Source organism: Theropithecus gelada, chromosome X (genome assembly GCF_003255815.1).
Source record: "Theropithecus gelada isolate Dixy chromosome X, Tgel_1.0, whole genome shotgun sequence".
NCBI classification, from domain to species: domain Eukaryota; kingdom Metazoa; phylum Chordata; class Mammalia; order Primates; family Cercopithecidae; genus Theropithecus; species Theropithecus gelada.
In genome coordinates, this window is record NC_037689.1 from 133,459,343 (window position 1) to 133,484,177 (window position 24,835).

Sequence of the window (24,835 nt, forward strand, 5' to 3'; positions counted from 1 at the left end):
GATTCTCCTGCCTCAGCCTCCTGAGTAGCTGGGATTACAGGTGCCCGCCACCATGCCCGGCTAATTTTTGTATTTTAGTAGAGATGGGGTTTCACCATATTGCTCAGGCTGGTCTTCTCCTGACCTCAGGTGATCGACCTACCTCAATCTCCCAAAGTGCTGGGATTACAGGCGTGAGCCACTGTGCCCGGCCTTAATTTTTTCTGAATACATAATATATTCATGTGGCTCATAAATCAAAACCATGTAAAAAGTTACACACAGAAAATTTACACTGTTACATCTGTCCTCATCCACCTGTCCCCCTACTTTTTTTTTTTTGAGGTGAAGTCTTGCTCTTGTTCCCCAGGCTGGAGTGCAATGGCACGGTCTCGGCTCGCTGCAACCTCTGCCTCCCAGGTTCAAGTGATTCTTCTGCCTCAGCCTCCTGAGTAGCTGGGATTACAGGCTCCTGCCACCACGCCCAGCTAATTTTTGTATTTTTAGTAAAGACAGTGTTTCACCACATTGGCCAGTCTGGTCTTAAACTCCTGACCTCAGATGGTTTGCCCGCCTCAGCCTCCCAAAGTGCTGAGATTACAGGTGTGAGCCACCGCGCGTGGCCTAGATAACCATTTTTATTAGTGTCTTACCTATCTTAGTATTTCTTTATTCAAATGCAGGCACAACTGTGAATAAATAGTCTCGTTTACCTCTCATTTCTTATTTTTAAAGTCACACACTGTCTATCTTCTGGAGAACTTTGCATATCAGAAGAGTGAGTATTCTCATTCTTTGCAGCTATATAGTATTCTGTGTGTGAACTGCATTATTGTTTATTTGCTCAGTCTCCTATTGCAGCACATTTGAAGGGTTTTTAATCCTTTGCTGTCCCAAACGGTGCTGCAGTGATTAACCTTGAACTTACCTTGTTTTATACATGCATAGGTATATTGGTAGGCTGAATGCCCCAAAGTGAGGTTGGTAGGTAGGATAAAGGGTAAAAGCCATTTGTAATTTTGTTCGACATTATTAAGTTGCTCATCAAAGGAATTGTAGCACTTTGCACTTTCACCATTAAATTACTGGTCTGTTTCCTCACAGTTTTGCCAGCAGAATATTTGTCAAACTTTTATATTTTTGCTAACTTGATAATTGAGAAATACCTCATTGTAGCTTAATTTGTGTTTCTCTTATTTGACATAATCACTTCAAAGCATTTTAATCTCTAGAAGTGTTAATATGTATTATGGATATGTAATTATATAATATATTACTTATAACAATTTAATTGCAGACAATTTTGAATGAGCAATATTTTTTATCTAATTATAGAAAATACTATACATGTTACTATAAAGTGTTTGCAGGTTGAAGAATGAGTCTGAACCTCTGAGGATTTCAATCCTGCCTCCCTACTCTTTTTTTTTTTTTTTCTAAGACGGAGCTTTGCTCTGTCACCCAGGCTGGAGTGCAGTGGCACAATATTGGCTCACTGCAACCTCTACCTCCCAGGTTCAAGCAATTTTCCTGCCTCAGCCTCCTGAGTAGCTGGGACTACAGGCAGGCACTACGACGCCTGGCCAATTTTTGTATATGTAGTAGAGACAGGGTTTCACTGTGTTGACCAGGCTGGTTTCGAACTCCTGACCTCAGGTGATCCACCTGCCTCGGCCTCCCCAAGTGCTGGGATTACAGGCATGAGCCACCATGCCTGGCCCCTGTCTACCTACTCTTATTAGGCAAATATCTAACTCTATGGGCAGTTGCCTTTACTTCATACCAGAACTTTCTGTGAGAGAGAAGTAAGAGCCCTTCACATTTTCTCTTTATTTTTATTTCTCTCCTTAATTTCCACTTTGTTAGTTATGAAAGAGTAAAACATCACTGGCTCTGTTTTGCATAGCCTGATTGTCTTCTGCAAAGTTGGAAATAATTATTTCTGAGATGCAACATTAATCCCTTAAATGCTGTGTATGAAGATATACAAAAGGCCATATCCTTTTTTGTGAATGCAGTATATGTAAATATTACCCCCTCCCCACCATATTTATTGCCAGATTTTTTTGCAGCTGTCTGCAACTAATATAAATTTAACTTGAGAAATAAAACCTAAAGGCTGTAACTCATATTGATACTGAACTTTAGCACGTTCAGTGATGATAGGTGCAGAATAAGAGTTTTATATTATTTGAAGTAAGGGAGAAATGGATAGTGTGGTTGTAAAACATTCTATAAAAAATGGAGCAACAAAGATTGTTGAAGCTTCCAGTACGTAGGTACATGAGCGATTACCAGCAGTAAAAAGTGAAGAGAGTAGGTACAGGCAGTCACTTTTAGCATCGATTCCCTATCCTAGACAACTATTCCACTGTTCAATCATTTTACTAGTAACTGTTGTCTTGTCATTGCCCTAACGGCCTAATGGATTAAGAGTTAGAAAATCTCTGTTCTGGTCTTATCTTTAAATGATGTGCCCTGTGCCTTAGTTTTTTCCTGTTAATAAAATAGCCTATTTTCTGCATTTTAAGGAACAGTTGATTAGTGTTAGCGGAAAAGATAAAAACCCTCATTGAAAGATTTTGAGTTTGGGGTTATAAATAACCTATTTCCTGCAACGTCAGGAATAGTTGATTAGTGTGAAAGGGGGCAAAACTTCATTGAAAGATTTTAAGCTTGGGGGTGTACATACCAATGTTGGTGAAGAATAAATGCTAAAAAGAGAGAGCCAGCTGGGTACAGTGGCTCACACCTGTAATCCCAGCACTTTGGGAGACCGAGGCGGGCGGATCACCTGAGGTCAGGAGTTCGAGACCAGCCTGGCCAACATGGCAAAACCCTGTCTCTACTAAAAGTACAAAAATTAGTCGGGCGTGGTGGCACATGCCTATAATCCTAGCTACCTGGGAGGCTGAGGCAGGAGAATTTCTTGAACCCAGGAGACGGAGGTTGCAGTGAGCTGAAATCACGGCACTGCCCTCCAGCCTGAGCAATGGAGCAAGACTGTCTCAAAAAAAAAAAAAAAAAAAAAAAAAAAAGAGAGAGCGAGCCCTTTCCATAGCATTTCTCACAAAGGGCCATACTTCTCCTTCTCTTGCAGCCTTTCTCAAACAGGGTTTTCTGTGAGAGAATGAAGCCTTACGGGAAATGATTTGAGTGAGTCTTTTCTCATTTCACCTAAGGATGATAGCGAGCTAGTGCCATTTTAGATTTGTAAGAGATAATACGTTAACTCATTACAACCTCAGTGGGACTCTGGTGGAGAAGGACTGTATCTAGAGAGGAGCATAACAGATAAATTGTTAGCTCTGTCTTAATAGAGTTGAAAAAATGAGTTACTGCCCAAAAGCTGAAGGGAAAGCAGTTGTGTGCTCGCTGTGGGAGTTTACTAGCTGGAATGATCAGTGGTATGATGCTCATCATTCTTCATTTACCTTTTATGTGTTTTGAAGTGGGTTAGATGCAGATAATCTACTTTGTGTTGAATTTTCTTAGTTTGAGGATTGTCTGTATTCTGTATAAGCAGCTTTGCATCAAGGGGAGGGAACCCAAAAGGAGTTCTGTTTGGCAGTTAACAGGTTAAGGCAACTCATCTTGAAGTTTATGTTGGAGGTTGTTTTTGTTTCTGTCTGATTTTTTTTTTCCAACTTTTAAGTTCAAGGGTACATGTACAGGATGTGCAAGTTTGTTACATAGGTAAATATGTGCCGTGGTGGTTTACTGCACAGGTCAACCCATCACCGAGGTATTAAGCGCAGCATCCATTAGCTATTCTTCCTGAAGTACTGTTTTTTGTTTTGTTTTTAACCTATTGGAGTAGCAGTTCTTTTATTTTTATTTTTTTTTTTAGTAATACTTTTAATCCAGTGAGGGTGAAGTGAAATTGACTCCCTCATACATGGCTGCATGAGGTAGATCTATATGTATATTGTTATATTATGGTAAATAAAGTATATGTAGTTAGAGGTAAATTATAAGTTGCATAGTATTCCACTGAATAGATTACTGTGATTAGCCTGGAGACCTAAATTCACATTAGTTTAAAATATGTTGTTTAGTCATTTATGTGAGTTTTGCTCACTGCTACCTCCGCCTCCCAGGTTCAAGCGATTCTCCTGCCTTAGCCTCCCAAGTAGCTGGGATTACAGGTGCACACCACTATGCCTGGCTAATTTTGTATTTTTAGTAGAGATGGGGTTTCACTGTGTTGGCCAGGATGGTCTCGAATTCCTGACCTCAGGTGGTCCACCCTCCCTGGCCTCCCAAAATGCTGGGATGACAGGCAGGAGCCACTGTGCTCGGCCAGAATTGTTAATGGTAATAGTCACTACTGGTAACGATATAGTACAGTCATTCTTACAATTTACCACCCCCCACCCCACTACCACACACACACACGGGATATTTCACAGTGTCTGGGGGCATTCTGGCTGTCATCAATGGGAGGGGGTTCCAACTGACATGGCCTAGTGGGTAGAAGCTTTCAATGCACAGGACAGCATTCCCCTCACCCCACCTGCATCACAGCCAACAAATAAATATCTGGCCACAAATATCAATAATGCTGTGGTTGAGAAACCCTGGTGTAGTAAAACTAGACCACTCATATGTTGCTGTTAATATTGAAATTGGTATTACCTTTTATCACTATTTGTGATAATGTTAAAATATATTTGTGGCAAAAATTCAAAGCATTTGACTCAGAAAGTAGAAAACTCCTGAAATTTCAGCTCAGAAATAACCACTATTAGGATTTTAATCCAGACTTTTTCCATTAAGATAGTAATATGCATATAATGTGTTAATAATTTTTATAAACAGAAAAAGGCATAGTAGTATATATACTTTTCTGTAACTAGCTTTTTTACTTGGATATTATACTATATTAATACCTCTATTATCACATTGGATGGATGCATTACAAATTTACCTCTCCAATCTCCTATTGATTGATTAATATTTGGTGTTTTCTAATATTGTATTATTATGACTAGCATGGCAGTGAGCATATTTATGTGTAAATCTTTGTGAATCCCTGTGAATATTTCTGTAGGGAATTTTTTAGGAGTAGAATTGCTAGGTCAGTGGGTATGATCATTTAAAAAATTGGGAGATATTATCATATTTCCCTCCCAAAATGTATCAGAGACCTTTTGGAAGGCAGTGGAGCAACATGTAAAATGAGCCATAGGTATGGTAATAGTCTATTTTTAGAAATATAGTGCAAGGAATAGTCTAAAATATGTAAAAAGCAAGAAGATGTTCTTTCAGTTATTTATAGTAGCAAAAATAGTAGAAGCAACTTTTAATGTCTAACAATGAAGAAATGGTTGAATAAATTGTACTATATCCATTTGGACCATTGTGAAGTCTTGACTGTAGTTATAAAGACTATGATTTTTTTTTTTTTTTTTAGATGGAATTTTGTTTTTACTGCCCAGGCTGGAGTGCAATGGCGTGATCTCAGCTCACTGTAACCTCCACCTCCTGGGTTCAAGCAATTCTCCTGCCTTAGCCTCCCAAGTAGCTGGGATTACAGGCATGCGCCACCACGCCCAGCTAATTTTGTATTTTTATTTTTAGTAGAGACGGGGTTTCTCCATGTTGGTCAGGCTGGTCTTGAACCCCCACCTCAGGTGATCTGCCCACCTCGGCCTCCCAAAGTGCTGAGATTACAGGAGTGAGCCACTGCGTCCGGCCAAGACTATGAATATTTTTATGTCATTGTCAGTTAAAAAAGCAGAATTCAAAATCACACATTCACTGTGATTACAGCTAAATAAGAATTAGCATGCATGTAACACAAAGAGGGGAAAGGAATACAGAAGGAAAATAAAATCGATCTATCAGGGTAGTGGAATGATGGGAAGATTTTTCCACCTCAACTGTACATTATATTACTTTCAGGATTTTAAAAAAACTATTCATAAAAAATGTTACTGCCTCAAGATAAAATATCAATTGATATGGAAAAGATGAGTTAAAATTTCAATCCAGAGGCCAGTGTCTGCCTAAGAAAGAACAAGCCTGTCATTGCTCTCAGCCCATCACGTTTCCCATGTGTTCTTATACATTTTAATGATTAAAGAATGAAATAATGATTAGTGTGAATCTTGAATTTACGTGAATTAATCCAGGGAAAGCAACCTCAGGAGGCATAGCATAGATACTTTGTTCCAGACAGCATTTTGAAAAATACCACCAAAGGAAAAGAAGGTTGTATAGCAATTTTTTTCTTTTCTCCAGCCAGCTACTGTATTTTCATGTTATAATGGAATCAGGTCTCGTTCATGGTAGTAGGACCCTTTATGTGTAGGTAAGGTAGCCTGATGTTAAAGGCCATTTCATATTTATCAAAATGATATCAAATCCTCTCCAAAATGATGTGGTTACTTTGCACATTTAAACGTAAATGTTTAACATTTTCAATTTAGAGTGAGTCTCAGAAATTTCTGGATCCCATTATCAGAAATTAATATTAGTGCTATATTTCAATAAAATAAGTACAAATTAGGAGATTTTAGTTTGATCTTAGATTTTTTTTTTAACCTGGGAGATATGAAAAGAACTTGTATGTGGTATAGCAAACACATTTTTCAGCCTTGAATCAGAAAAAAACATTGCAGCAACCACAGGGAGAATTCATTATATTTTTAGGAATGTGTTTTTCCTTCTTTTCTTTGACGTGATTTGTATGATGTTGTTGAGTCTGGACTTTTTATAATGCTGGTCTCAATTAACTGAGATGAGAACTGATTTAGTAACGGTAAGCACCGTTGCCAGAGACCTGCTGGCAACAGCAATTTTCTCAGGCATTTCTATTTCCTGGGTTGGTAACTGTTATAAAAGAAGCTTTTTCAGACCAGGTTTGGACTGTGAGTTCAAGATGGAGAGCATCTCCTATAATTGCCTGTCTTGGCCTGGTATAGAGTGACTTTCTTTCAGAAGCTTTAGGTGGAAGATCCAGCTGGTTATGCTGAAAGTACTGTTGAGTGGATTCTAATTCCTTGGGAGGTCTTTCGAGTGCTTTCTCCTATAATAGTCCATTTCAGTGAATGAATAGATATTAGGCATTTGGCCCATTCTGGTATTCTGAAAGTTGGAAGGGTCTGTCAGTTACCTTTTTTTCTCATAGGAAAAACAAAATGTGACTGGGTTGAGTATTGAATAATGTTCTTTATGTTCTTATGCCTCTACTGGAAACAAGTGGGATTTTTCATTAGTTTGTTCACATTAGTATGTTAAGGCTTTCGGACACTCAGTACTAGTAATTCTGAAATAGAATCACAAAAGAATAATACTGCACAGTATCTTGGGGATGGGGGAAAAAGCTTGGTGCAATTTTCATATAGAGGATTTTACAATGTTCTACCCTCCTGAAATTAACATTTAAGGAAAAGCCAAGTTTTCTTGCTAGCCAGACACATTGCAGGATTTTTGGGTAATTTTGTCCTTATTTTGGCAATTCCAATCAAAACATTTTTTTTCTTCTCCCTCTAATTTCATCTTTCAAGCTCTATACTACATAATGTTTTTTTTTTTTTTTTTTTTTTTTTTTTTAAGTAAAAGTTGCTTCCAGAAGTAAAAGCAGTCTCTCTTCTGTAGCTCAATAGTGGCATACCAGCCAGCTGGAGACAACAGTCACACCTTTGATGTCACAGCGATGTTCAAGTCTATTGGAATCTTCCTTGGAATCTTCAGTGGATCTTTTGCGATGGGTGCTGCTACTGGAGTGGTGACAGCTTTAATATCCTTTTGTTATATTTATCTTTTCTTGTTAACATAATGCAGTAGTCGAATGCTGTATTCCATTGTTTTTCTTAGTTCTATGATTAGAACTGTGTTAGAATTATTAATCTTATAACTAAGTACTTGGTTTGAAAACATTAAGCAACATAAAAGAACTGTATTGTTCTGCGTAGGGTTTCATGCCCTAAAACTTTCACTGCAAGCATATAATTAGAGATGGTATCTCTTTGAGGGTGAATTTTATAGTTGTAGATTAAATAACTATAAAGGTAGCCATATTCCAAAGAGCCTCTGGGTGTTCTGTGTTGCTGGTCAGCCTGGCAGTCTTTTGCTCTTTTTTTAATAGGACAAATAGGAAATGTACAACGGCGATGCCAAGTGAACAAAAGGTGGTTCCCTGGTTAGGATAAGTAAGAGTTCATCTCAGTTCTCCCGATTTTAACCTTTGTGCTCTAGAGCCCTGGATGGGCAGCTCAAAGGACCTGAGTTGTAGTCCTGGTACTACCACTAGTCAAGTTATTCTTGTGTTCATGCAAAGGCCATTTTATCCTGGACTTCACCACCATGCAATACATCCATGTCATAAAACTGCACTTGTGCATCCTGAATCTATAAAAACAAATTTTATTTTTATTTATTTATTTATTTATTTTTTGAGACAGAGTCTTGCTCTTTCCCCCAGGCTGGAGTGCAATGGCATGATCTCGGCTCACTGCAACCTCCGCCTCCCAGGTTCAAGCAGTTCCCCCGCCTCAGTCTCCCAAGTAGCTGGGATTACAGGTGTGCAACACCACACCCAGCAAGTTTTTTTGTATTTTTAGCGGAGATGGGGTTTCACCATGTTGGCCAGGCTGGTCTCGAACTCCTGACATCAGGTGATCCACCCACCTCGGCCTCCTAAAGTGCTGGGGTTACAGTCATGAGCCACCGTGCCTGGCCTAAAAACATGTTATAAACTCCCAACCCAAAACAAAAAGCCAGAAGGAATATCTTGATCACCTGCTATATGTGCTGTGCTCTGTGTATCAAAGCTAAAGAAGACAAACATGACCCCTGCCTCCCTGCTGCTTTCAGTATAGTGGCAGACACAAACATGCTAGAAGCTTTGACACTTCACCTCTTTGGATCTCAGTGTAGGAAAGTGGAGGGTGGGGATGGTAGGAAAGAGGAGTGGGACTAGATGATGTCTAAAGAGTTTCCAGCTCTAGACCGAGCATCGTGGCTCACACCTGTAATCCCAGCACTTTGGGAGGCCGAGGCAGGCGGATCACAACGTCAGGAGATCGAGACCATCCTGGCTAACACGGTGAAACCCTCTCTCTACTAAAAATACAAAAAATTAGCCGGGTGTTGTGGTGGGCGCCTGTAGTCCCAGCTACTTGGGAGGCTGAGGAGGGAGAATGGCGTGAATCCAGGAGGTGGAGCTTGCAGTGTGCCGAGATTGTGCCACTGCACTCCAGCCTGGGTGACAGTGCGAGACTCCGAATCAAAAAAAAAAAAAAAAAAGTTTCCAACTCTCTAAAACTTCTATGATACCTGTATAAAACAAATATCTTACTCTTTGTCAAGGACCTCTTAGTTGGTAAGAGGAAGAGGTCCTTCCAGCACAAGGACCTCTTCCTTGTGCTGGAAGAGGCTTCTTTTATGGCTTTTTATAGGTGAACTGAGGCATAAAGCAGCAGTAAAAAGTGTTCTGAAGGTGATGCCAAGACAGGTAGTCTCTCTTCCCCATTACAAGTTCCTTGAGGGGAGAGAATATATCTTGTTAATCATTTTGTTGTAGTGCCTAGCTGTAGAAATGACTCTAGATTCTAGCCTGAGATTGGTCGTAACTTGGCACAGGCCCTTCCACCGTCAGCTAACAAATAGTTGTTCAACTAGTATAAGGGAGTGAAGTGCCTCAATTTCTTCATCATGGAATGAATGCTGTATATCACAGAGGTGGTAGAAGATCAAATTAGTGTAAACTCTCTTGGAAATTATGTATTTTTATAAATGTAAATTGTTATAATTATGGAAGCTGTCTAGCTTTAGGTCTCAGATTAATAGAGGTGGCATGTTATGGATCTGATCTGTTATTCCCATCTCTGTCCATCCTTTACTGCATGGTTTCTGGCAAGGTATGTGATACCCATGAAACAATTGGAGTGGCTAAGCCGTAAGGCTTCCTCACTGAAGGGAAGGCAGCTGACTCCTCAGTGAGATGCTCATTTAAAAAGTTTCCCCACTCTGGTGGTACCTCCTTATTCTGGGATTTTTGTGTTAGAGAAGCTAGAGAACCTTCTTTCATGGTTGCCTTGCTTAAACTGTCATTTCTTTCTAGTCACACTTTTGTGTTACAAGATCTCATTACCAGCCTTAACAGTCTTACGTGACAAAGTTCACCAAATTACGGGAGTTCCAGTTGTTGGAGACAGGCCTGTTCTTCTTGATGTCCTGGAGTACCTTCCTCTTGGCTGAAGCATGGGGCTTCACAGGTAGGTGACTTGCTCCCTTTGATTGTCAACCCTTAAAAGGAGTGACTTTGCCAGTCAATTTTGCTCCAAGTGGATCAGCTCCATTAGTATTTGAACATACTTATTATGGTTGGGATTTAGGTTGTCACTTTAGAACATCAAAAAAATTTTCAGTGGAAGTGGTTCCTCTTAACAAAGTAAGTCACAAATGAGAATTTCCAGACAAAGCCTATAATCTACTGTGAAAAAAGAATCTCAGTATAAAAGGTGGGAACCATCCTTTTATGTGAACTTGAAATTTGTTGTCTTTATAGGTGTGGTTGCAGTATTGTTTTGTGGCATCACACAAGCACATTATACGTATAATAATTTGTCCACGGAGTCTCAGCATAGAACTAAACAGGTAAGAGGAACTTTATAGTTTGTGAATAGACTTTTCCTTCTTTCAGCAAAACAGAAGTCTTTTTTACTAAAAAAAAAAAAAAAAAAAAAGTCTTTGATCTGTTCAGGATGATATCTACTCATTTCAGCTCCTCTTTCTTTGACTCTAAAAGTAGGTGGGATTGGCAAACTGAAGAGTGACAGCGTTTAGGGTGGAAATAGATCAGCAGAATAGCCAGAGACTATTATTATCGTGGCTTCAATAACCAGTGGAGTAGCTTCCCTTTCTCTCAGTGTTTTCCCAATTTAATGGCTTTATAGGGGAATGTTTTGGAAGCTCACTCTGGTTTTACTCGAACTACTGTTGTGTGACGTAGACAAGATTAACTTCTGATCCGACCAGACCTACTAAGAGATGACGTAAAGAAGATTAACTTCTGATCTTACTAGACCTTCTAAGAGATGACGTAGATAAGATTAACTTCTGATCTGATTAGCCCTACTAAAAGAAGATCAACTTCCTTCAGTCTTTGCTCAGGTGCTGCAAAGCTACTATGTTTCCAGGAATGTCGGGACTAGTCAGTGGTCTGGTTTTATTTGGTACCGAATGATCAGTTGTGCAGGGTATCTGAAGGGAATTATAAAGGAGATAGAATAGAATTTTCTAGTCTTAGGAGGTATAGAGGACAAATACATGAACAAAATGTAATATCTGGAATAGAAACAGGTACATACTTGACTATGGCTATAGTGAGAAACAGGTTTAAATTTTGCCAAATGACAAGAAGGTTATGGGATTCGCCTGAAAAGGAGTGGTTCTAAAAGCAGGAGCAACAGTATTTCTTCTTCCTGCTGGAGCCACAAATTAAGTTTATGACCTATGCTTTTCCCCAGCTCCTCAAAAGAGATTAGGCTTTTTTCCCCCAAGCATATACATTAGGGCTACAAATCTTTTTTACAAATTAATTCAGTGCAATAAGTAAAGAGAAGAAAATCAGCTGGCGGGGGGCAGGGTGGGAGGGGAGTCAGCATTTTTCCAAGTCATGGGTGGGGAATAAAAAACAAGAACAGGCCGGGTGCTGTGGCTCACACCTGTAATCCCAACATTTTGGGAGGTCGAAGTGGGCGGATCACCCGAGGTCAGGAATTTGAGACCAGCCTGGCCAACATGGTGAAACCCTGTCTCTACTGAAAATACAAAAATTAGCTGGATGTAATAGCATGCGCCTATATTCCCAGCTACTCAGGAGGCTGAGGCAGGAGAATCGCTTGAACCTGGGAGGCAGAGGTTGCAGTGAACTGAGATTGTGCCACTGCACTCCAGCCTGGATGACAGAGCAAGACTCCGTCTCAATAACAAACAAACAAAAAACAACAACAGTAAACAGGAAAAGAGTAAGAGCTTCCAGTGTTGTTGGTGATATGAAGCTTATGTACATTTAAAAAATATGAGGAATAGGAATCCTAGATTATGTACTTCAGATTATATGTCATAGAAGACATCAGAGAAGTAGGGGAAATGGTTTGAGGCTTGAGGATCCGGAAAGCTATCCTAGAAGAAACAGTACCCTTAGAAGGATGGGGAAGATTCAGGAAGGCCTAGGGGAGGCAGTACAGATAAAGGCAGGGATAAAAAGAAGGCAGTAAAGTGTAGAGCAGAGGGTGGCGGACTCCAGCCCTTAGGCCACATCCGGCCCTTGCCAGTCAGTGAGCTAAGAATGTTTTTCTTTCCATCCATTTTTAATTGATTGGCAAAACATCAAAAGAAGAATATGTTGTGACCCATGACAGTTATATGAAATTCACATTTCCGTGTCCACCAATAAGATTTTCTGGGCACACAGCCACACCCATTTTTAAAAATATGTAGTCTATGGCTACTTTTGTGCTCCACTGGCAGAGTGAAGTAGTTGTGACAGAGACCTCTTGGCCTGCAAATCCTCTCATGTTTACTCTCTGGCCATTCATGGGCAAGTTTGCCGATCCCTGTGTTGCAAAGTAAAGCCGGGACTCTGGAGTCTCTGTATTGTTTTAAATACTGGTTCTCCACTTGCTGGCTGTGTGACCAGGAGCAAGTTCCATAACTTCTCTGTGCTTCAGTTTTGCCATCTTTGAAAATGGAGATAATAATAATACCTACCTCACTGAGTTTTTGCGGGATTAAAACGAGATAATACATATGAAGTCCTTAGTATGGTGTCGGACACCGGACACACAGTAAAAACTGAAAAAGGTATAACTGTTATCATTAAGTATAAATAAGTAGTAATAATAGCATATTAAATAATTTAAAGAAAATTAAATACACGTTTACTTATTTTAATTTTTATTCTCACTTTTGGGTAATAAGGCAACCCTGGTTTAAAGAGATTAACTAACTTGCCCAAAGCCACACAGCCAGCAAAGGGGAAGACAGGGCTAAAGCCTAGGCATTTTGATTCCTAAGCCCATTTCTTAACCACTTTTCTGTTATGTGTCAGAGGGCTCATAGTAACAAGCCATTGTAGATAACACTGGTGGCCAGAGGGACACCAGATTATGAAGGGCCTTAACTTCATTCAGCAAGTATCATATACCCTTGCCAAGGCTATGATGTGAATGGGATGGGGCGGACGGGCAGCAGGGTTTAGTTCTCCCCACAGATAGTTCTGCTATCCTACACATCGATCTCTTCCACAATGTGGAAGCCCTATCTGTAGGATACTTACTCCCTACACAAGGGTAAGACTCACGCAAAAAGTGAAGTCACAGGGCAAGCCGGGAATACGAGAGTTCTCACGAAGCACTCTATGCCAGGATCAAAAAGTTGAATCTTATAGCTTGCAAGAGGAAAGTATCTTGAAACTATCAGTTTTAGAGATTCACTGATTTGGGGGAGCTGGAGGATGAGGGATGGTTAGAGGTCCTTTTTCATCATTATGGGTAGGAAGTGATGAAAGTTTGACTAGGGCAGTAGCAGGAACACAAGGAACATTCAAAAAAAAACTGACAGAGTTTGGAGGAGGAGGAGAGGAATAATTGGAGATGGGGCTTTGGAGAAGGAAAGCTGATTAGGGGAAATGAGGGGGGAACGTTTCTGACTTTTTCTGCAGGACTAGAAATGTCATCTCCACATTTGCTCCCTTCTGAACCACACATTTTGTGTGTATGCATGAACTTTATCTATTTGAGTGTCTGTTTTATTATCTTAGTAATACTCATGCTTTCAAATTATGTAACTTTATTTACTGGACTAATCTTTTACAATTTCGTTTCAGTTGTTTGAGCTTCTCAATTTCTTGGCAGAGAATTTCATCTTCTCCTACATGGGACTGACACTGTTCACCTTCCAGAACCATGTCTTTAACCCAACATTTGTAGTAGGAGCATTTGTATCCTTTGTTATGTGTTTTATTATGAAAACTATTTTTAATTGAGATTTTTATGTGGGTTTTGAGTATGTGGTTCATAAGAATACATTTAAATATATACAGTTTTCTTTTGAGTAAAACAAATAAGGATTCCAGTTCTTTTTTCTAGTATATTTATTTTATTATATTCTATTTCAATTTGTGGTTATTGCACAAATAATGTTGACAGATTAAAATGACAGACAAGTGTCCCACTGTTCTGCCAACCCCAAAAGATAAGTGTTTTCCCTTTATTACTACAGGGAAGGAGAGGTTGGATACTGGGGAACAGTTAGCAGTCTATGCCACACGGCAGAAGGTGAAAGATAAGGAAACGTTGAATGAGGCCACTTTCTTTCTCTTTCTCTCCCTCCCCAACCCCTTTCTCTCCCTCTCTCTTTCTATCGCATATATACAAAGAGTCTTTAAAAAAAAACCCAGCCTGGGCAATGTAGCAAGACCCCATCTTTACAAACAAAATTTTAAAAACTAGCCAGGTATGGTGGTACATGCCTGTAGTCCCAGCTACTTGGGAGGGTAAGGTAGAAGGATCCCTTGAGCCCAGGAGTTTGAGGCTGCAGTGAGCCGTGATTGGGTCACTGCACTCCAGCCTGGGTGACAAAGGGAGACCCTGTCTCAAAAAAAAAAAAAAAGAAAAAAATTCGAAGGAAGAAACTGAGTATATGAAAGAGAGGAGGCAATAGTGAAAGCCTCTTGAGAAAGCAGGAATGAAATCTAAAGCATGTAGAGAGAAATTTTGCCTTCACTGGGAGGAGAGACAACTCTACCATGACTACAGGAGAGGATAGGGTATGTAGAAATGAAGGCATATTTGTAAGATGGAGCTCCTCTCTGATGGCTTCTATGTTTATCTGTTAAGTAGGAGGTGAGATCATCTGCTGAGAGTAAGATGGGGAGTTGTCTATTGTGTAACAAATTACCTTAAATTTAGCAGCTTAAAACAACAGACAGTTATTATCTCACACAGTTTCTGAGGGTCGGGAATCCTGGAGCAGCTCACCTGAGTGGTTCTGGCTCCAGGATCTCTCAAGAGGTTGCAGTTGTGCTCTTGGCTGGGACTGCACCTTCTCAAGACTTGACTAGGGCCAGGGAATCCACTGCAAGCTCACTCAACTCACATCACTGTCAGCAAGAGGCTTCTATTCTTCTCCACGTGGATATCTCCATAGGGCAGCTTACACCATGGCTTCTTCCCCCAAACTGAGTGAGCTGAGAGAGTCCTAAAATGAAAGCTGAAATGCCTTTTGTAACCTAATCTTTGAAGAGACATACCAGCATCACTTCCATAATATTCTATTGGTTATACCGACCAACCTGGTACAGTGTGGGTGGGGACTATGCAAGGGTGTGAATACTAAGAGGCAGGGATGGTTAGGGACTATCTTGGAGGATGGCTTACACAGATCATAGGGATTTTGAGGAAGGTGCAGGTTTGTGAAATAGTTGTAGAGAGTGGAAGAATAAGTTAACCAAAGAAACTCAACAGGACTGCTGAGAAGTACTAGGGATCCATTGTGTTTGAGGAATAGGAATTAGCAGTAGAACCAGTCTTCCCCGTTGAATGACTTTATCCAGCAGTACTTACTGTGAGCTTCCAGGTTTGGAGTTTTTTCAAGTGGGTGCAAGGAAAACAGAAGGACAAGAGATCATAGTGTTATTACATGACTGATGCAATCTAAACACTTCATTTAATGTTTAACATTAAAAGGTGTTATTAACATGATGGTAAGAAGGGAAGTGAGGAAAGAAGACATTGTTTCAGGAAAGAATATAGGGATCTTTGGACTGAAGGTCCCAGTGCTATGGAGGAATGATCAGAGTGGGATAGTTGAACACAAAATATGGAAGGAGCAATTGTGGTCAGTGGGAATGTTTGAATAAGGAATTTTTAAAAGAAATATTTTAAAACCTCACCTCAGAATGAAGATTCTGCCAAAGAGATTAGCAGAAGTTTTGTTTTGTTTTGTTTTTAATTAAAACTCTAGATAGGATCTCTGTTAGAAAGTGAAGTATTACTGAAATACCATTCTTCAGAGCCTTAGTCTGCAATTGAACTTTAGGCAAAAAAGATAAAGTACTGTTAATAGGAGAAGATCTTAGCTGAAGGACAACCACAAGATCAGTAACTTAATGTCCTGCTAGTCTTGGAGAAAATTTTGAACAGTCAAATGGCTCTATTCACTATACTTAATCTGGAAACAAAGCTAAATATTCTCTATAGGTTTCTGAGTCTGTTAGGAATTAAAATTCCTCAATACAAAATCCTACCATGAAAATGGCCTCTTAACAGGAGAGAGTTGCTCTATTTCTGGCTATATTAGTTAGGACATAGGTTTGGTTTCATGTGAAAAGACTCAAACTAATCCAGGTTTAAACAGCATAGAAATTTCTTTCTTATCTAAAAATCTGAACTGGTATGGCAGTTCTGCTCCATACGGTCATCAGGGACTGAAGCAATATTGTTGCTAACATCCTTAGGGACTTGCTCTTGTTCTTGTGATCCAACGTGTCTCACCCCTGTCTGCCGGTTGCCTTGAAGGGCTTGACCCAGAATGTGCACACGTCCCTTCCACTTAACATCATTGATTACACCTACTCACAAGGAAGGCTAGGAGTTATATACTTTATCTGGACGGCTGCATAAAGATGAAAGGGAGGAGTGCCAACTACCAAGGAAGAAAGCAAGAACAGATGTTGGGGAGAACTAGCAGTCACTGCCACATTGGCCCACATGTTTAGTGGTTATGTTTTCTTTTCTTTTTGGGGAATCACTTTTTTTTTTTTTTGTGAGATGGAGTCTCCCTCTGTCACCCAGGCTGGAGTGCCGTGGCGCGATCTTGCTCACTGCAAGCTCCGCCTCCCGGGTTCACGCCATTCTCCTGCCTCAGCCTCCTGAGTAGTAGCTGGGACTACAGGCGCCCGCCACCGCGCCTGGCTAAGTTTTTGTATTTTTAGTAGAGACGGGGTTTCACCATGGTCTCGATCTCCTGACCTCGTGATCCACCCGCCTCAGCCTCCCAAAGTGCCGGGATTACAGGCGTGAGCCACCGCACCCGGCCGGAATCACTTTTTAAAATTTTTGATTTTACAATAGTTTTAGGTTTACAGAAAAATTGTGAATATAATACAGAAAGTTCTCATATGCCCCACACTCAGTTTCCCCTATTATTAACATATTAGCATGGTACATTTGTCACAATGAATGAACTAATATTGATATTACTAATTAAAGTTCAAACTTTATTCTGATTCCCGTAGTTTTTCCCTAAGGTCCTTTCTCTATTCCAGGGTCCCATCCAGGATACCACATTACATTTAGTTGTCATGTCCCCTTAGGCTCTGCCTGCCTGTGACAGTTTCTCATATGTGTTCTTTGTTTTTGGTGACCCTTGACAGTATTGAAGGGTACTAGCCATGTCTTTTGTAGAATGTCCTGCAGTTGGAACTTGTCTGATATTTTCCCCATGATTAGACTGGAGTTACATGTTCTTTGAGAGGAAGACCACAGAGGTAAAATGCCATTCTCATGACATTATATCAAGGGTATATACTTAATAATGTTGATGATAGTCTTAATCACTTGGTTAAGATAGTGTTTGTCAGATTTATCCATTATAAAGTTACACATTTCCCCCCTCCCCTCCCCATGTTGTACTGCTTGGAAGGAAGTTGCTATGAGCAAAGATTGAGGAATGGGGAGTTAGGTTCCACCTCCTTGAGGACAGAGTATCAGCAAAATTATTTGGAATTTTTCACACAGGAGATTTATGTATTCCTCATTTGTTTTATTCAGTCATTTATTATTATTATTATTATTTGAGACAGTTTCACTCTTGTTGCCCAGGCTGGAGTGCAATGGCGTGATCTCAGCTCACTGCAACCCCCACCTCCCGGGTTCAAGTGATTCTCCTGTCTCATCCTCCTGAGTAGCTGAGATTATAGGCATGAGCTGAGATTACAGGCATGCGCCACCACACCTGGCTAATTTTTATATTTTCAGTAGAGGCGGAGTTTCGCCATGTCGGCCATGCTGGTCTCGAACTCCTGACCTCAAGTGATCCACACGTCTCAGCCTCCCAAAGTGTTGGAATTACAGGCGTGAGCCACCGCACCCAGCCCAGTCATTTATTTATATCAATATGGATTCATTGATATTTATTTTATACTCTGAGTTATAATACAACTTTTTTTATTTTGTTGCTCAAACTGTTCCAGCTTGGCCATTGAGAGCTCTTTTGGCAGGCTCTTCTGTGTGCCTTGGATATAGCCTCATCGTTTTAAATTTTTATTCTCATCATTGTTTTTAATTTTTTTTTTTTTTTTTGAGTACTTCCTTACTCCCTGGAACTACAGGATGCTTCAGGCTCATCTTGTATCTGTTCTGGCTCAGCCCAAGAATTGGCCATTTCTCCAAGAACTCCTGGTTCCTTTTGTTGGAGAATAGTATTAGAAATCAAAATCTGAGCACTAGGTGTGCTCAGTGTTACTTGGTGTCTTTGCTTCTAGGCTCTCTCAGCTGACAGAGCAAGGAATTATATATGTATATATCTATATATCCATATACATAGATATAATATACGCTAACTCATATATGCATATATATCTATACATATTTCTGCATATAACCATGTGTATCTCTATTAAGCTCAATATGGGTTCATACTGATGTCTCCAACTTTAATCCATTACCACATGGATTATTCTGGCCTCCTCCCCTTTCTGAACTGTAAACTCCCATTCTAACAGTAAGAAACTTTGCTGTCACCACTTGCCGTTCGTTTACCTAATTGTTCAGTTTCAGTATACATGTATAATAGTATCAGAATTGTTAACCAGTGTTCCCATGGGAAACAGCTTTGTCATGAGCATAGAATGCTTTTGTGCAGTTCTTCTGCCTTTAGTCTTACAGATTCTACTCTTTTCCAAAGTTACTTAGACCAACACCATTCCCCCCACCTTGTTTTTTTATTTGTTTGTTATTGAGACAGGGTCTCACTCTGTCACCCAGGCTGGAGTGCAGTGGCACAATCTCAGCTCACTGCAGCCTCTGTGTCCTGTGTTCAAGCAATTCTCGTGCTTCAGCCACTGGAATAGCTGGGATTACAGGTGTACACCACCATGCCCAGCTCATTTTTGTATTTTTAATAGAGACAGGTTTTTGCCATGATGGCCAGGCTGGTCTTGAACTCCTGGCCTCAAGCTGTCCTTCCGCCCCGGCCTCCCAAAGTACTGGGATGACAAGTGTGAGCCACTGCACATGGCCTTATTTTGTTTTTAATCTTAAATTTTCCCTTATATTTTTCTTAGGAAATGAGGTGGAGACTGTATCATGACTCCTGAAATAAAAATTGCCATCATAAAGTAGGAGTCCTATAGACAGCAAACTGGAGAAAAAGATACTAAAATTGGTTTCTAGTTAAAACCAGTCTGAATTCACATTAAACTTTCCCTTTGAAGCAAGTTGGAAGTACAAACTCAGTGGAGTACAGTGGGTCTGGCAGCCATTTTAGTGCTATGAGGTGGTGATTCAGCTGCACTTTTCTTTATTCTGAGGAAGGAAGGGGAAGTTTTCTCAGCATTGCTCTTTTTCCTACCAACACTAACAATGAAAGTGAATTAACCTGTTCTATTAATAATCTTAGAAGTATAGTAAAGAAACTCCGCTTTTAAACACGTTTCTCTTAATCTAGTAAATTTCCTGCATGTTACACCTGCTCTGTCCAATTTGGTAGCAGTTAGCCAAATGTGATTATTTTAATTTGAAGTAATTAAAATGAAATAAATTTTCAGTTCCTTGGTCACTCTAGCCACATTTCAGGTGCTCACCGAATTGGACAGTGCAGATATAGAAAATTTCCATTGTTGCAGAAAGTTCTGTTGGACAGTGCTATGTTAGACAATGGAACCAAAAGACTGTGTGTTAGAAACTGAGTTCGCTAAAATAGTCTTTCACCATCTTGAATGTATAGTCTAAATAATATTAATAGTAAAATGAAATGATCCTTAACCTATTAATAATTTTAGGTTGCTATTTTCTTGGGAAGAGCTGCCAATATTTACCCCTTGTCCCTCTTACTTAATTTAGGTAGAAGAAGTAAGATTGGATCAAATTTTCAACATATGATGATGTTTGCTGGTAAGTTATAACTTTCTTCTCTTGCCCACCTCAAGCGACCATTCACAATGCGTATGCCAGCTTGATGTAACACTGAGATGTTATGCTGGTCATATAATACTCCTTTATTTTTATATTATTTATTTATTTAGAGACACTGTTTCACTCTGTCACCCAGGCTATAGTGCAGTGGCACCATCTTGGCTCACTGCAACCTCTGCGTCCCAGGTTCAAGCAATTCTCGTGCCTTAGCCTCCCGAGTAGCTGGGATTACAGGCGTGCAGCAATATGCCTGGCTAATTTTTGTATTTTTAGTAGAGATGGGGTTTCACCATGTTGGCCAGGCTGGTCACGAACTCCTGACCTCAAGTAATCCACCCACCTTGGCCTTTCAAAGTGCTAGGATTATAGGCATGAGCCACCGTGCCTGACCTATAATACTCCTTTAAACATTGAAGTTGCATCCTTGAATAGAAAATATATATATGTATATATTTTATATATATGTATATACATATATTTTATGGGACAATATAATATGTATATACACACACACACACACACACACACATATATATATATATATATATTTTTTTTTTTTGTCCCATTCCCTTCTGTGGGAATTTTTCATATTCTGGTTCCAAATCCTTGGTTTAGAATTATGTCATAGAAAGTGAGAAAGATAAAGATGAAGTCATTTTCAAACAAAAACCTGGAGGTGAATGTTTATAGCAGTTCTTTTCATAATTGCCAAAACCTGGAAACAACCCACTTGTCTGTCTCTCAATGCACAAATAGCTAATCAAACTGTGATACATCCATGCTATGGAATACTACTGTGCACTAAAAAGAACAAACAATTTACCCATACAGCATGGATGAATCTCAGAGGCATTATGCTAAGTGCAAGAAGCCAGTCTTGAAAGGTTATCTGCTGTGTGATTCCCTTTACATGACATTCGCAAAAAGACAAAGTCATAGCGATGGGGAATGCATCAGTGGTTGCCAGGGGTTTGATGGAGTGACAAGAGGTTAGACTAAAAAAGGGTAACACAAAGAAATTTCACTGGGGGAAGGATGTTTAAACCATTCTGTGTCTTGATTATAGTAGTAGTCACACACACCTCTATTAATTTGCCAAAACTCGTGTGGCTATGGACCAAAAAGAGTGAATTTTACTGTTTGTAAATAAAAAATGAATTTTAAAAAATTATTAAAACATCAGTACATGTCAGTAACATATACAAATTCTATTTCTATTTGTACTTTTTTTTTTTTTTTTTTTTTTCCGAGATAGAGTCTTGCTCTGTCACCCAGGTGGAGTGCAGTGGTACAATCTTGGCTCACTGTAACTTCTGCCTCCCTGGTTCAAGCAATTCTGCCTCAGCCTCCCGAGTAGCTGGGATTACAGGCGTGTGCCACCATGCCCGGCTGATTTTTGTATTTTTGGTAGAGATGGGGTTTCAGCATGTTGACCAGGCTGGTCTCAAACTCCTGACCTCAGGTGATCTGCCCACCTTGGCCTCCCAAAGTGCTGATTACAGGTGTGAGCCACCTTGCGCAGCCTATACATATTTAAGTATGTTAATATTTACTGCATATTTGTTCACATGCTTCTAAGTTTTTAGAATGCACTTTATTGCTCTGAATTTATGAAGCTTGCATTGGTAATGAGTTATTGAAGAAATACCTTTTCTGTTCCCCTGTAGGCCTTCGTGGTGCAATGGCATTTGCCTTGGCCATTCGAGATACTGCCACTTATGCACGGCAAATGATGTTCAGCACCACGCTTCTGATTGTGTTTTTTACCGTGTGGGTATTTGGAGGTGGCACCACTGCAATGCTGTCATGCTTGCATATCAGGCAAGTACTAACTGGAGACCTAATTTTAAGATTAAATTTTAATTTGGTTTATTTTTCTGCCCATTTTCAATTTTTAAGCTTTGGTGAATCTGTAATGTTTAATTTTTTCCTTTTAAAAAATATGTAGTATGTAGTACAGAAAAAGGAAAATATATACGCAAAAGAAAAATTCATTGTTAACACTTTGAGGGATATCTTTCCAGACCTTTTGCTATATATGATATGTATTTTTGACAAAAAGGGGCAATACTAAAGGTACTCTTGTAGCCTGATTTTTGAATGTAAAATAGCATGGACATTTACATTGTAAATATGTTTACACCATTGTTTTAATGGCTGCATATATCCTGATTTATTTACTCAAATCCCTGTTGTTGGGCTTTTGTATTGTTTCTAGGATTTTGCTATTACCATTACAATTTGAGGATTTTGCTATTACTATTACCATTAACAGTGTGAACATTCTTAAATGTATACACCACTGTGTACTTGTTTGATTCTTTGCATGTCTAGAAATGAAATTGCTTGCTCAAAAGGATATGTATATATTTAAGGCTTTTGATCAGTATCACCAGGTCAGATAAAAAATTTGCCTTCTACCTGCAATGTATGAGACAGTGCAGTTTACCCCAACCCTAATCACTACTAGATATTATCATTTTTCTCATCAGCACTGTTTTTAACCTAACAATCCAAAGCCAAGATCGTGAGGTCTTAGTCTTGAATGTGTACCAGTTAATGTATTCAATTTGAAAGCTCCCTTGTATCTCAAGAGTTCTGCATTTGTTTCCATGGATACAGCAGCCTATGCTGCTAAAGCCTTTGTAGATTTTAGTTCTGTGTTTGGCTGAAACTTCATAGACATTAAGAGCGACCAAGCTTCCAGAATACATAGGGCTCATTAGAGAAAACAGTGTTTCACACTTTATAGATCCTGTCCTCCATTTTTTAAATTCTATTATGCCTTTTTAAAAACATTCTAAAAACCAGCCAGCCCTAAATCACACTTTGAATGTTGTTGTTATTGTCTTAATTTCTCTTTACTATTCAAATCCCTTATAATTTCTGTGCTTTTATTGTGCATAGTACAAAATACACAATATTCTTATAACCTTAATTACTACTTTAGGGAGGACCTGGCATTTATTGAACACTTACTATGTGCTGGGCATTGTGTTAAGTACATTTTACATATTTATCCAAACGTGATAACTCCATTTCACAAGTGATGAAATAGAGGCTTAGAAAGGTTCTGAGTTGTTCAGGGTCATCTGGATAATTAAATGGCAGGCAGAGGAGCCTCCAGTCTTTCTTAATTTCTTTTAGAAATTAATTTCATCAAACAATGGGCATGGTACATTTTGAAAGGACACAGTTCCTTTCTTTTCTCAAGAGCTTGTAGATGAAGACTTTCCCTCATTTTCCTAAGGATAACAAAATTAAATGTAAGAACAAACCAAACAAAATATCTATGCTTACCATCTTCCCAAAAAGAAAAGACAAAAAAAAAAAAATACCTACTCACACAAAATGTAATCTACATCACTAGCTGTCAAAGCTCTTTGGCAGCATAGTGCCTGTCCTGTAACAGTTTGTCACTTAATTATAATATTGTCTTATAGTCTTAGGTTACTTCTTATTGTTTTCTTGTTTTATTGGTATTATTCTTGGCCTGTTTGTGAACAGGGGCTGTATTTTAAGCTTCTCTTTCCTCCCCCCAAATTTGTCTAGTACAGTTTTAAGGGCACTGCTAAGTCCTGAAAGTTTAAGATTCATGCAGACTTAGACTTGGCTTTGACTTCTTGCCCCTTCACTGACAAATTCTGTGATCTTAGGCAAGTTCTTTAACCTTTTAAAGCCTCAGTTTCCTCATCTGTAACATGTATGTTATAGTACCTACCTCCTTGGGTTGTTGTAAGGATTCAGTGAGCTAGTATCTGTAAAGTTCTTAGCACAGCATTTCAAATATACCTTTTATTCATTCATTTGATAAACATTTACAGAACACCAGCCATGTGCCGGGCACTGTAGGTTACAACTCAGTGGTTTTTTTTTTTTTTTTTGGAGACAGAGTCTTGCTCTGTTGCTCAGGCTGGAGTGCAGTGGTGCAATCTTGGCTCATTGCAACCTCCACTTCCCAGGTTCAAGCAGTTCTCCTCCCTCAGTCTCCTAAGTAGCTGGGACTACATGCATGCACCACCACGCCTGGTTAATTTTTGTATTTTTAGTAGAGATGGGATTTCACCATGTTGGCCAGGCTGGTCTCAAACTCCTGACCTCAAGTGATTTGCCTGCCTCAGTGTCGGGATTACAGGTATGAGCCACCTCGCCCAGCCTCAGTGCTTCTTAAGGATACTTTTGCCCCCCTCCCCGCAAGGGACATTTGGCACTTTATGGAGACATTTTTGGTTGTCACAACTGGAAGAGGGAGCTGCTGCTGGCATCTAGTGAGTAGAGGCCAAGGATGCTGCTTAACATGCTACAATGCATAGGACAGGCTCCTCACCAACCCTCACCACCTGCCAACAGAGAATTATCTAGGCCAGAATATCAGTAATGCTAGGGTTAAGAAATCCTGCTCTAGAGAAGCACAGTGATCATAATAAGATAGAGAAGGTTCCTAGACTCATAACATCTAAACTTTAGTGAGAGAAGACAGACAATAAACTAGTAACACATAAATGAACCTGACAACTGTAGATGATATTAAATGCTATGATGGGAATCGGGCAAGGTACTGTGATAGTGACTGGGGATGGGTATGTATTTTATACAGGGAGGCCAGGGACGGTTTCTCTAAGAGGTTACGTTTGAGTTCAGTCTTACCTGCGTGACTAGATGTTGCCAGTTAAACAGTTATCAGGAAGAAGAGCAGTCTAGGC

The 24,835-nt window shown here is 39.6% G+C and overlaps 1 protein-coding gene across 5 annotated transcripts in view; it reads left to right on the forward strand.

Moving 5' to 3' along the window:
* Positions 1-24,835, forward strand: part of SLC9A6 (solute carrier family 9 member A6) — a 62,314-nt gene that overhangs the window by 16,792 nt on the left and 20,687 nt on the right. For all 5 annotated transcript variants that reach the window (XM_025372948.1, XM_025372949.1, XM_025372947.1 and 2 more), the window contains 6 exons: positions 7,585-7,726; positions 10,100-10,205; positions 10,499-10,587; positions 13,823-13,936; positions 20,000-20,111; positions 21,800-21,953. In XM_025372948.1, the coding sequence (XP_025228733.1) occupies positions 7,585-7,726; positions 10,100-10,205; positions 10,499-10,587; positions 13,823-13,936; positions 20,000-20,111; positions 21,800-21,953 (717 nt within the window). The remainder of the gene's footprint in view (positions 1-7,584; positions 7,727-10,099; positions 10,206-10,498; positions 10,588-13,822; positions 13,937-19,999; positions 20,112-21,799; positions 21,954-24,835) is intronic.